Below are 14,340 nucleotides of genomic sequence, written 5' to 3' on the forward strand. Positions count from 1 at the left end.
TACATAATGGCATCCACAAGGACAACTAATCAAGTATACAACAAATTTTGTTGAACATGTAACTCTATGGAGGATTTTGTATTTCTTGCCTGTGTAGGGATGAAAAAAAAGAATCACCAGGTTCAATATATCGACAAGTAGTGCAATTGATGCATCGAAAGCACCCCGGTTTTGAATTATCTAAGAAACTACCACTGGATACTTGTCCAGATGCATATTGGGGGATATCTGTTTTCACGAAATAGTCTCTGACGTTGCGTCCTCTTCGATATGCCACCATGAGTTGCTTTTCTTTAAGAGATGGTAGACGTGAATTAGATCGTAGTATCTACCAATTAGCTTTTCAGATCTTATTAATGGTAGGGCTAACCCTATTGAACGAGTTCACCCAAATAAATTTGTCATTCATGGAAGTATGCTTGGGACTTTCATTGGACCAACTGTCCCTTTTCCACTTGAGTGCTTTCAGTTTTTACAAGGTCTCTGTCATAGCCACGTTGGTGAAATTTCTCAGCCATCTTGTCCAACTCTTGTTCAAGCTCGTCAGCTTCACTCATAATCCTGTAAACCAGAATTATATATATTATATATATATATACACATATATACACACACACAGTCAGGTGCATAAATATTGGGACATTGACAGAATTTTCATATTTTGGCCTCTATTCACCACAATGGTAGGGTTAGGGCCAAAAGTAATGGGACAAACTAAACAATCCTAAATCTAACTTTCACTTTTTAATACTTTGTTGCAAATCCTTTGCAGGCAATTACAGCCTGAAGTCTGGAACGCATAGACATCACCAGACGCTGGGTTTCATCCCTGGTGATGCTCTGCCGGGCCTCTACTGCAAATGTCTTCAGTTCCTGCTTGTTCTTGGGGCATTTTCCCTTCAGTTTTGTCTTCATCAAGTGAAATGCATGCTCAATTGGATTCAGGTCAGGGGATTGACTTGGCCATTGCATGACATTCCACTTTTTAGCCTTAAAAAACTCTTTGGTTGCTTTTGCAGTATGCTTCGGGTCATTGTCCATCTGCACTGTGAAGCGCCGTCCAATGAGTTCTGAAGCATTTGACTGAATAGGAGCATATAATATTGCCCGAAACACTTCAGAATTCATTCTGCTGCTTTTGTCAGCAGTCACATCATCAATAAACACAAGGGAACCAGTTCCGTTGGCAGCCATACATGCCCAAGCCATGACACTACCACCACCATGCTTCACTGATGAGGTGGTATGTTTTGGATCATGAGCAGTTCCTTTCCTTCTCCATACTCTTCTCATCACTCTGGTACAAGTTGATCTTTGTCTCATCTGTCCATAGGATGTTGTTCCAGAACTGTAATGGCTTTTTTAGATGTTGTTTGGCAAACTCTAATCTGGTCTTCCTGTTTCTGTGGCTCACCAATGGTTTACATCTTGTGGTGAACCCTCTATATTCACTCTTGTGAAGTGTTCTCTTGATTGTTGACTTTGACACATATACACCTACCTCCTGGAGAGTGTTCTTGATTTGGCCAACTGTTGTGAAGGGGTTTTTCTTCACCAGGGAAATAATTCTACTGTCATCCACCACAGTTGTTTTCCGTGGTCTTCCGGGTCTTTTGGTGTTGCTGAGCTCTCTGGTGCGTTCTTTCTTTTTATGAATGTTCCAAACAGTTGATTTGGCCACACCTAATGTTTTTGCTATCTCTCTGATGGGTTTGTTTTGATTTTTCAGCCTAATGATGGCTTGCTTCACTGATAGTGACAGCTCTTTGGATCTCGTATTGAGAGTCGACAGCAACTGATTCCAAATGCAAATGTCACACCTAGAATCAACTGCAGACCTTTTACCTGCTTAACTGGTAATGAAATAATGAGGGAATAGTGCACACCTGTCCATGAAATAGCTTTTGAGTCGATAGTCCCATTACTTTTGGCCCCTTAAAAAGTGGGAGGCACATATAGAAACCGTTGTAATTCCTACACCCTTCATCTGATTTGGATGTAATTACCCTCAAATTAAATCTGAAAGTCTGCAGTTAAAGCACATCTTGTTTGTTTCATTTCAAAGCCATTGTGCTGGTGAATATAGGCCAAAATATGAAAATTCTGTCAATGTCCCAATATTTATGCACCTGACTGTATGTATGTATATGTGTGTATATATATATATATATATATATATATATATACACACACACACACACACACACACACACACAATCTGTTTAGTCTCCAAACTTTCAAGCGTTTCCTGAAAACTCACCTCTTCAGTCAAGCATAAGCTATCCTACCCAATTACATCCCCTCTAGTCAGTCCATACATTACTTTGCATATTTTCTTTTAATTCACTTTCACATCCTCCTGACCCTAGGCCAACATTCCTGTGTGACTGGATCATACAGCCCACCAAGAGCCTCTGCAATCTGGCTGGACCATTATGCAATAGTTAGCACCTGTCCTTGTGAATCAGTGCCTATTTCCCTATGGAATATAAGCTTGCGAAGAGGGTCCTCTTGTTCTATTAATGGTTATTCCCAATTGTAAGGTGCAACAGAATATGCTGGTGCTATATAGGCCTAAGTAACTGTTAATAATAATAATAATAATAATAATAATAATTATTACTATTATAATATCCTGGAGGATCCAGTTCACACTCGCCAGTATGTCAGAGATCAGCAGCAGTTGTTGGTGCAGTGAAGGTGGATGCCTGTCGCCGACAAACGTGTAGAATGGCAGCGAGACTGACTCTGCAGAGATTCAGACCCCACCAACCACAACGCTGAAATTCAAAAGAGGCGCCGTTATCTGGCCAACATGGCTCACCAAAAGATAGTAGTGGCAAGCCAATTGCGGCTCCTCGCGTCACTGCCATGCCCCCTGGCTTATATTAGCTAGCAAGTGAGCAGCATTCAGTTCGATGCCGAAGTGAAGGAAGGAAGAGCTCTTGAAGGCAGAAGACGCCAGAAGCGGCACAGAAGACAATGGAAGGCTAGCGCTGGCCATTGTTAAGAGTTGCCACTACCTGGTGAAGATCAAACAGCCGGCACCCGAAGGAGCCAGGGCCGATGAATATACCAGAAGTCCCGGGGCAGCAGTGGCTATTATTAAAGGCCTATTTCTGGGTCACTGATACAAGGGTGAAGATTGCTGGAAGACCTGTGGCGGTGGGAGTTGGCCCGTTCCAGGTGAAGGCTACAGAAAGCTCTGAGGTAGTGGGGGTCAACCCACCTCGTGGTTCAGCTGAAGACTACAGATTACTGGTAAGACTAATTGTATTGTATTTTCATTAAATTGCATGGTATTTCAATTGTCAGGCATTAGGCCCGTGGCCGCTGTGGGTGTTAGGCTATAATCACCAGGTATAGCACCTTGTTAATCTGGCATTAGACCAGAGACACAGAGGGCACAAGGCCCAGAAGGCATAGGTGGCATTAGGCTCTATAGGTTTGGATTTTGGGATGAGGTTTAGGTTGGCCCATATCATTAACCCATTGTAAGGCGGGTATTAGACCTTATATAGTGTCAATGATCCCCTAGTGTCCAGTCACTAGGTCTGAGGCAGCAGAAGGGCATTAGGTCCTCTAGTACTGTCGTTCTCGCCCAGTAGGTGGACTGTAGACCTGAGTCGATCAGAGCCCCAGGCATAATCCAGCATTTGCCCCTGGTTAGGTGGGTATTAGGCCCTATGGTAATTAGGTGTAGGCCCCATAGGAATGTATTGTGGTTTGTAACATTGTCATTGCGGCTCCCACAGTCAAGCCCCCAGTAAATGTAGGCTGTAGTGAAGTATCTCCTTGTGATTATTGTATTGCTTTGTAACTGCATTATTACCTTGTCTAGCAACTATTATTGCATTGTTGGGGAGCATAGGAGTAGCATGGTGTTAGAGCACTACACCCAGCCTGTACAGTTGTTGTTTACCCGGTTATCTAGTGGCAGGGCACTGATGTATGTATGAATAATCATGTTGTTGTGGGTTGTAAATACTAAAGAAAGAGGTCAGTATAATGTAGCCATGTGGGTGGGCTGTTTGTGTTTATTTGCAGGTACTTAGACCAGGACCATTTGTCCATCAAAGAGTACATATGGGGAGTGTAATCATGTGTTCTTTGTGTTGTCCCCAGTGCTTGGCACTGACAAGTAACAAAGTGTGAGGACAAAAGTGGCAATGATGACCATCCACAGACCCCAGTGGAGGTCATCTAGACTCAGCACGTTGTCTTCCTTTACAGGGCACAGGAGTGGTAGTTCCGGTCCGACCTGCAGCCCAGGGCCGTCAGCCAATGTTACATCGACGGATTGAGGGTGAGAGCGTGTGGTACAAGGTAAATGCCCAACTACAACTGCACGGCAGCAGGATGTCTTACGCAGAAGCACCACCCGTAAGTATCCTCGCAGCCATTCAGTGCTTCCTCATAAATGTCTATGGACAGTGTCTGCAAGTGACCTGTCATTTCATTGCAGCTCTCTACAGGGACAGTCCATCCAGTTTATTATTTTGCCAAGACTCATGGATACCTATATGGATCGAAGTGCACCTCATCCAAAGTATTTTGTGAGTAGTAAATATAACGAGGGATTTGTGGGGGATTGTTTATTTACTACAACAATAGGTGTGTGTATTGTGTTTATTTAAATTTTTGTTTTACAGAAGGACTACAGGTACCAGCAGGCCCTTAACGTCCATGCATGCTGGCAGTTGTGGTTCAAAGACGGAGCAGGCTTGCAGGGACCTGCAGTCCACCTGTAAAAAAGAATATTATTTACTATTATCCCTGTACCCAAAGCCCGGGGGTGCGGGGAACAGCCCCGGGCTAGTTGTGCCTCGAAAGGGCAGACCCCATTTTTTGTGGGTCCCGACTTTATGAGCTATTCCAGCCATGCACTTACCAGTTTGGGGCTTCTCAACCTTATGGCAGGGTGACACCACACTGTGTTGTCTCTGTGCTATAGTACTACCGCCCCCCCCCCTACCGGCTGGTTTGACCTGGAGATGGTTATTGGAAAAAAGGGGGAACTCCACACTGATCCCCACCCCACTATTTTCCAATACCACACCAGGCTCAGAGCTCCGAGGCTGGTTAGTGATTTTGGAGGGAGAAGAGCAAAGTGTCAAATTTGTTGACCAAGACCATTTAACCCTTGCACAACTAGAGTTACTATTGCATATCAATAAATTTAGTACAAAGCTGCGTCACTTACCTTGGTGACACCCGGCGCAGCTGGTAGGAATCCTTTTGCACACCTGAGGCACACGCACAAGAGGGCATGACCTTGCTCCACACAGCCACACTCCCTTATGTGTGCTAATCTTGGGGGCATGACTGCATGTCACGCCCCCCATTCTCAGCACACAGTTTGCTTACCCAGCGCTCTGGCAGCTGCTGGGGGCAGCCCACAGACTCTCCTCTACAGTGTGGCTGCTCGGTGACATCATCCAATGGGGTGACACCAAAAAAGCAGAGCAGCTCTGCTATTTTGGTGTCACACCCTCTGATGGTGTCACCCAATGCGACCCGCACCTCCCTAGTGACGCCAGTGTTAGTACTGCCCAATTTCATGGCCAAAACCTTGCTGGTCAAGGCAAATTGCAAGTGAGCCATATGTAAGTGACAAGCCTCTGTGGGGTCCAAGTGTAAAATACAGCCATGGCCAAAAGTTTTGAGATTGACACAAGTATTGATTTTCACAAAGTTTGCTGCTTCAGTGTTTTTAGACCTTTTTGTCAGATGTTACTATGGCATACTAAAGTAAAATTACAAGCATTTCAGAAGTGTCAAAAGTTTATGCAAAGAGTCAATACTTGCAGTGTTGACCCTTCTTTTTCAAGACCTCTGCAATTCGCCCTGGCACAGTGTCAATCAAATTCTGGGCCACATACTGGCTGATGGCCGGCCATTATTATTATCCTTTATTTATATGGCGCCACAAGGGTTCCGCAGCGCCTTACATAGTACACAAACATAGTACATAAACATAGTACATAAACAGTTGTGCAGAACAAGAAAACAGTGTCATACAGTTTAAGACACTACAAGACAAGTACATGGTATATAAACACTGCTGCAACAGAAGCAGGATGGCAAAAGTCACGGGTTAGGTGCTTTTGAGTATAGAGCAGATAGTATAAGTAAAGAAAGGATAAGCACAAGAGGATAGAGGGCCCTGCTCGTGAGAGCTTACATTCTCTTCTTGCCTAATCAATGCTTGGAGTTTGTCAGAATTTGTGGGTTTATGTTTGTCCACCCGCTTCTTGAGGATTGACCACAAGTTCTCAATGGGATTAAGGTCTGGGGAATTTCCTGGCCATAGACTCAAAATTTTGATGCTTTGTTCGCCGAGCCACTTAGTTATCAATTTTTCCTTATGGCAAGGTGCTCCATCATGCTGGAAAATGCATTGTTTGTCACCAAACTGTTCTTGGATGATTGGGAGAAGTTGCTTTTGGAGGATGTTTTGGTACCATTATTTTCATTTATGGCTGTGTGCTTAGGCAAAATTATCCCAAAGTGATCCCACTCCCTTGGCTGAGAAGCAACCCCACACATGAATGGTCTTAGGATGCTTTACTGTTGGCATGACACAGGACCGATGGTAGCGCTCACCTTTCCTTCTCCGGACAAGCATTTTTCCAGATGCCCCAAACAATCTGAAAGGGGAACCATCAGAGAAAATAACTTTGCCCCAGTCCTCAGCAGTCCAATCCCTGTACCTTTTGCAGAATATCAGTCTGTCCCTGATGATTTTCCTGGAGAGAAGTGGCTTCTTCGCTGCCCTTCTTGACACCAAGCCATCCTCCAAAAGTCTTGGTCCTGCCAACAGTAAAGCATCCTAAGACCATTCATTTGTGGGGTTGCTACTCAGCCAAGGGAGTAGGATCACTCACAATTTTGCCTAAGAACACAGCCATAAAAGAATAAAGAATGGTACCAAAACATCCTCCGAGAACAACTTCTCGGAGTATCCAAAAACACTTTGGTGACGAACAATGCCTTTTCCAGCATGATGGTGCACCTTGCCATAAGGCAAAAGTGTTAACTAAGTGGCTCGGGGAACAAAACATCTAAGTTTTGGGTCCATGGCCAGGAAACTCCTCAGACCTTAATCCCATTGAAAACTTGTGGTCAATCCTCAAGAGGCAGGTGGACAAACAAAAACCCACAAATTCTGACAAACTCCAAGCATTGATTAGGCAAGAATGGGCGGCCATCAGTCAGTATGTGGCCCAGAAGTTGATTGACAGCATGCCAGGGCAAATTGCAGAGGTCTTGAAAAAGAAGGGTCAACACTGTAAATATTGACTTAAACTTAAACTATTTATTGGCATAAACTTAATGTAATTGTCAATAAAGCCTTTGACACTTATGACATGCTTGTAATTTTACCATAGTAACATCTGACAAAAAGGTCTAAAAACACTGAAGCAGCAAACTTTGTGAAACTCAATACTTGTGTCATTCTCAAAACTTTTGGCCATGGATGCAAGTTGAGCAGGGCTATTTAAGGCTATTGTACAACTACTTATTAAAATGACAAAATCTGGTGCACGGGCCCGCTTTACCACCCAATTTCATGTCCAAAACCTGAATAAGAAGCACCTCGTAATGGGTACTGTAGTGCACCATATTATAGCTAGGCAGCAGGGCATGTGATGCATACAAATGTCAACAGCAGTGCCCCTGGGAAAGATTTACATTTTGGAATCTCTGTGATTAGCACAGTAAGTGTGTGTGTATCTCTGAGAAAGGTGGAAAAAAGTGCCTCCTAGTGCAGTATTTGGTAAGATAGAAATCCTTCACCAGGACTTAGCACCCTCTATGTGTTGGAGGTGTACCTTATATGGTGGACTACACCACTTGATAATTCACATGTAATAACTTCAATAACCTTGGATAGCAAATCACAGGGTCCTTATCCCTTTGGCACAGTACCAGGGTTAACCATCTGATAAGACTCAGAGCAAGCATGAAAAAAAGTGAAATAGTGTAATTCTACACACACAGGTTTATTTACAAATCAAACCAAATAGCAAATGCCCGTACATCAAATAAGTTCAATAAAAGCTTATCTGAAGTATACAGTCTCCAAATCGGTAGACAATGTAATATATGACCTTATCGCCTCAAAGCGTTTCGTCTTTATGTCTTAACCCTTGGACTTCATCAGGAGGAATAACATGATAGTATGCTCATGCACATATAAATATTTATATGTGCATATGTTATTCCTCCTGATGAAGTAGGGGTATTTATATGTGCATGAGCATACTATTATGTTATTCCTCCTGATGAAGTCCAAGGGTTAAGAGACAGACGAAACGCGTTGAGGCGATAAGGTCATATATTACATTGTCTACCGATTTGGAGACGGTATACTTCACATAAGCTTTTATTGAACTTATTTTATGTACGGGCATTTGCTATTTGATTTGATAATAAACCTGTTTTTGTAGAATAACACTATTTCACTTTTTTCATGACTGCTCTGAGTCTTGGATAAGGACCCGGTGATTTGCTATCCAAGGGGGCGATTCAATTCGACGCGAATTGAATAGCGCTGGAAGTGAGCTCCCGGAGCTATTCAATTCAGTGCGCTGTGTGGTCGGAGAATTGCCAGTTATCGCGCCTAAACAAGGATGATAAGGTGCGTTAAACGGCATTCTCTGAACAAAGTGCCGGGCGCGCGACTGTTAGCGCCGCGCTAAACAGAAAAACTACTGCGCGCCCAGCACTTTGTTCTGATTTCTCCTTGCATCCCCAGGGGGTGCGAGAAGAAATCCTTAGCACCCCCAAACAGTGCGGTGTATTGAATAGCTGCGGGAGCTCCCTCCAACGGCTATTCAACATCACATTGAATTGAATTCCCCCCCAAGGTTATTGGAGTCATTACATGTGAATTGTCAAGTGGTGTAGTCCACCATATAAGGTCCACCTATAACACATAAAGGGGTAGATGTATGATAGCGGCACTTAATGTGCTGCTATAACGCTTCCCACTTCGCCTCTTTACCGAGGCAGGAAGCACTACCGATGAGATGTAAGAACATCTCTTCGGCCGGAGAGGGGGAGCGATAACTCCCCCCTCCAGCGCTACCTGCTAGAGACCACAGCGCGTCAGCCTAGTGTCGATGCGCTGTGTGTCAGTCCCGGCTGGCTCCAATGAGCATGCGCGGGATCTCGCAAGCATCGCGAGATCCCCACGTGCAGTCTGGAGCCGGCAGCCGCAGCAGGGACAGCACTGTCTCTGCCGTGAGGATAGGCTAGCGCCAGGCTGTAGCCGTCGATAACGACAGCTACAGCGGGCCGAACGGTCAGGCGATATGACCGTTCGTACATGGCCCAGGTTATTTACAAGATAGCAGCGCCGATAATGACCATTGTCATTTACCGCCCAAACCCCCGATCATACATCAGGGAGAAGCTGTATCAGCGCACATAACGTGAGCCGATACCGCTTCTGAGCTTCATACATCTCTCCCAGAGGGTGCCAAGTCCTGGTGAAGGATTTCTTTCTTACCAAAAATGCTGCACTAGGAGGCGCTTTTTTCCACCTTTTTCAGGTTACTATTGAGGTTTTCAGGTTGGTTGAACCACAGTTATTTGGGAAGAGGAGCAGCCACCCTATATATAGGGGGAAGTGCATTTAAAGCGGACTGAAATACTGAACGGACTGTTTTCTATGTACAAATATTTGAAACAATTGATCTGAGAAAAGACTAGCGCCGTATACAACTATTTGTGTAATATATATATATATATATTATATACACAGTCACACACACATATAACTCTAACGTCAGTATAAAAAAAAGTAACCATTTATACTTGTCACCTACCACCATCCCAGACATTGTGATTGTGAGTAAGATTGCCGCTTTAAAGAGGTGAGAAGAAGCGTGACCCCACCCGCTCACCTCAGCCGCTTTAACGGACCACAAGCGCCAGCTTTCCTAGCTTCAGCAAAGGTAGAGGCTGGTGCTGCCGCCCGGCAGAGCTCACTCCTGATTGGCGGAGACGGCGCCGGGACTGAAGGGGAGGTCACGTGGTGTGCTCCAGTCAGCTCCGGGGCGCCATTTTGGAGTAAAGTTTTGGTTTCCGAGCGGTGGGAGAAACAAGAGGAGGAGGGAGGTGGTGGGAGAGGACAGGACAGGACGGGACGGAGAGAAGGAGGCGGTGGGGGCGGGGGAGCTGACTCAGAGACAGACGAGAAGAAGAAGTGGAGGGAAGGGGCGGCTCACAGGCTGGGGAGAGACACGGCGGACGTGGGAAATAACTTTTTCTTCTTGTGTCGCTGAGCTGCAGTGTGATCCCCTGTCCTGCCGCGGAGGGGACGGGATCTCCCACGCCAACAACTTTGTGTCCCACTGCAGGAGGAGTATCCCCGCGACTGAGAGCAGCCGAAGCCTTCCTCACGATACTGGAAATACAGGAGTTGGGAACCTCCCTTCCATAGTGCGTGAAAGAGTCCCGGGGGAGGCATCCCGCACAGCACAGGACTTTCCCATTGCTCCACTGTGGGGGTGGAGGAAAGATCTCGGCGCCCTCCTGCTCGGGGAGGTGGGGCACATTAGGAGCTGGGGATTATTTCTTGGACTCTACAGCTGAGTGGTACAGGGGTAGCCGAGGTCATCCTCCTGACAACCTGTTGGTGTGTGTCAGGGGGGAGGCACTATGCCTGTCAGGAAGCAAGGTGTGTGTCTTGTATTACTTTGTGTATTGTGGTGTCTGTAATTACCCTGCTCAGTGAGTGGCCCCCAATGTGCCGTGCTTGTAATTACCCTGCTCAGTGTGTGGTGCCAGTATTTACTCTGCTTGTTGAGTGCTCCTCACTATGTGGATTGCTATGCACACAGATAACTGTGGGGAGTATGTTTTGGAAGTTTAGCAGCATTTGTAAAACAAGACGTGCATGGTTTTTCTGGGGAATCATGTTTAGCAGTGAACCTATTGAATTTACTAATTTTGCCACATCCTTAAGTGACTATCCAATTTGGACTTTATGGCGTGCAATTGAATGTTTTGGTAAAGTTAACAAGGTCTGATTACAAAGGTTTAACATGGTTGTTACTTTCCCTCTATCATTGCTATAAATAAACCTCTACATCTTTTGTAATAATTTTAGTTCATCCGCTTCTAAATGATGTTGGGTTTGAGGCCATGTTTACTTTTTATTCAGTTTTGATTGCCTTTTTATTGGAAATACTATTGTAAGACACACTGTCCATGTAACTTATTTGGTCAACTGATATCTTACCAACTTACTGCTTTGCTGATCTGATTCATATGATACAGGTTGAAAAAGAGATTGTGTGTCAAGGAGTCTTTATGCATATAAATGAGCAAGACTGATGACATTTTATAGGTCAATCCAATTAGGTGCGAGTAGCGAGGTTGTTTTTTCATGAAACTCGCAGACTTTGCATGAAGGCGTGCTCCCAAGAGTTCTCCAATCCAATTAAAATTTCCTATTCACGGTACTCTCAGTTTAAGTTTGCGCATTGACTGCCAAATGTGATGTGAGAGAAGTGAATGAAAAAGTGGGGAGACCATCCTGGGCCCCCCAAAATTTATAATTTCGTTAGCAGGATTGTATAGAAGGCTGTTTGTGGGCATTAGGAAATTACTATAGGTTACTAAATGGTGTCAAACGGCTGCTTTTTTTTTTTTTTTTTTTAATGCAAAAAAATGATAAAAAGCAAACTTTTGTTTGATCTCAAACAAATTAAATGGAAAAAAATGCAACAAAAAAAGAGTAGGGAAAAAAAGCTATTTTTGGGTACTTCAAGGGCACTTTGAAAAAGTGTGAAGAAAAGAGAAACAATTTATTTTTCATTTATAAAAGTACTGCAGTTAAATTTGGGGTGCGTAAACTAGCGAAAAAGTTAGGAGGGGCGGCATGTCTGACACCGGATCGCCCTGTGTGTGGGGACCACCCGATATGTCAGCTGTCGGATTGTGGATCGCATCTCTGGGTACTCGTACCGTGTGTACCCAGTCTGAGATATAGAGATCTCATAAATATATATATTTAATCTGCTTGTCATGTGCAACTATTAATTATGCACTTGAAGGGGGGGGGGGGGGGGTTAAATCGATTTGTCCAATAAAGACATTTAATTTTTCAGTTGATTTTCACTGAAAAGCTCATAAATGGTTTAAATGATGTGAGACATGTAAGTTGATGTTCTGTACTGATGGAAATGTGGTTTCTGATCTTGCAGATGGAGCTAAAATAATTTTTTCCATCATTTTACAAACTTGTGTAAAACATTGAGAAATCACTTTACAGACATTTCTGTACCCCAAAATACTGTAAAGACTCTAATTTGCTGAAATACTTTCCCTGGCTATCATTTGTCTCCCATTTTTAAAATATGTTAAAATCAACCATTTCACACCTTTTAAGTACATCCAATACTTTGTTTATAGCCACTAACGGCCTCACATACTGTTCTGCTATTTTATTTTCAATTTTGGGATGAAGGGGGGGGTGGGGGTCGGGTGATTTTCCCACACTTTCATAGCTGATAAGGGCAGTTTTGATCTTTGGCAAATTATTTCTTTTATGACTGTCATTTACGTTAGTATACAGGATAAGCTTACATGGACATGCCTGGCAATGTGCAGTGAACAATTTTGTTTTCTGAGTAAAGTGTTCTTTTCTGAGGGAAACATTAACAATGCTGACAAACCCCTGTATGCAACATAAGAGGATCCACTATAATGGTGCATACACACGGTCAGACTTGCTAGATCAACGATCTCATTAACGATGAACGATTTCTGACAGTATTTATATGAATGATATCGTCCAAATCTACTCGTAAACAGTCGATTTCAGATATCGTTACCTGACATGCGGGCGCGCACATCGTTCGTCGATACATATCAACGATATGACGATGTACCGATTTTTACAATCATCGTTCATGTCGTCCAGAAAATCTGACCGTGTGTACCCTCCATAAGAGTGTAGACTGTTTATAAGAATGCTGCATTCATAATACTAGTTGATATTCCATATTTCTACTTCAGGGTCCATAGGGTATCCACAGGATACCTTGGGGTATAGGTGTGACGTCAGTCGCAGGGCACCAAAGAGTTAAGCTTTCAGCCTCCCAGGATGCACTAGGTCCCCCTCCTATACCCCGCCCCCGAGCCAAGGCACCTCAGTTTAGTTTGGTGCCCGGCCGGAGTCGGGTGCACCTGTTGGAGTGGGGGCTAGAAGAGCCCCTGAAGCTTATTCTTCATGCAGCTGTGGCTGCACAACTGGATGAACAGCATGGACAGTCAGTCCTGACGTCCATGCTGTCTTCCCTACACCCCGCCGGTACCAGAACGCCGGTACTGATCCGGGGATGCTGGTGGGCGTCTGGGGTCACAGCTAGCGGTGACCCCAGATGCTCCGGACCATGGCCGGATTCAAGGGGGACAGAGGTAAGCAGCGGGGTCCCGCGGTGGGTCCCCGCTGATCACATGGTCCTAAGTCCCCAGGCAGGGGGCTCCCTGGGGACTGGCTGCAGCGTGGAGCCAGGCGACCAACCTGCGCTTCCACTACCCCCTGGGACAGCGGACCGCAGCAGAGCGGTAGCGCTGCGGCGTCCCAGGGGTTAAATGCATGCCAGGGGAGCGCGCCTTCCCTGTCTCACAGCCGGCGCCTCCCCCGCTGCACACAGCCCTCTCTGCATGCTGCCGACTGGTCCTGTGGCAGCGCTTCTCCCCCAGGCCAGCCTCCTCTCTGCTCCTCGGCGGCCATCTTCTCCAGAACGCATGGTGAACGCTGCTGGAAGCGCTGGAAGGAAGCATCGTGGTCTGGGTCCCCCCGCATACCTCTCCTCCGCTGTGGTCAGGTCTGTGTATGCAGCGCTGTGTCCTACCAGGCCCTGTGTCTGTGTAGTTGAGTGATCAGCGCTGTTAGTGCAGGAATTGTTATTTCTCTGCATTGTATGTGACTGTGCTAGCGCTGCCTGTAACTTTTCTTCTCTAAACTGTCAGCTTTATTACTGTCCCTGTTCTTTCTGCTAAAGCCCTTGCGGTGCGGTGCTGCAGGGTGGTCTCTCGCCTATTTAATACTTAATTGGTGAGAGAGGTCACATACATGGTGCCATCATGTCTGAAAGTGATTTTCCCCTCCGGCTACAGTGTACCACGTGCAAAGTACCGTTAGCGGAGGGGGAGGGTAGCGCGGAGGGCCTTTGCCGGCAGTGTTTGTCCATGGCGCGGCCTATTACGGTTACAGCACCGGTACAGGAGCCGCCCTGGGCTTGTTTCGCTCAGGCGTTAACAGCTTTAGTGGGCCAGTTAGCTCCGCAGCCCGCGTTTACTCCGATGGGTTTGTCC

General features: G+C 45.4%; 1 protein-coding gene across 20 annotated transcripts in view; it reads left to right on the top strand.

Moving 5' to 3' along the window:
* Positions 1-10,058: 10,058 nt before the first annotated feature.
* Positions 10,059-14,340, top strand: part of DLG1 (discs large MAGUK scaffold protein 1) — a 385,534-nt gene continuing 381,252 nt past the window's right edge. For 15 of the 20 annotated variants that reach the window (XM_088444821.1, XM_088444828.1, XM_088444822.1 and 12 more), the window contains exon 1: positions 10,059-10,690. In XM_088444821.1, coding sequence (XP_088300947.1) covers positions 10,672-10,690 — 19 coding nt within the window. In that variant the 5' untranslated portion in view covers positions 10,059-10,671. The remainder of the gene's footprint in view (positions 10,691-14,340) is intronic. The other 5 variants (XM_088444823.1, XM_088444831.1, XM_088444836.1 and 2 more) reach the window with 1 other exon arrangement.

Source organism: Taudactylus pleione, unplaced genomic scaffold, assembly GCF_031769625.1.
Source record: "Taudactylus pleione unplaced genomic scaffold, aTauple2 ptg000372l, whole genome shotgun sequence".
NCBI classification, from domain to species: domain Eukaryota; kingdom Metazoa; phylum Chordata; class Amphibia; order Anura; family Myobatrachidae; genus Taudactylus; species Taudactylus pleione.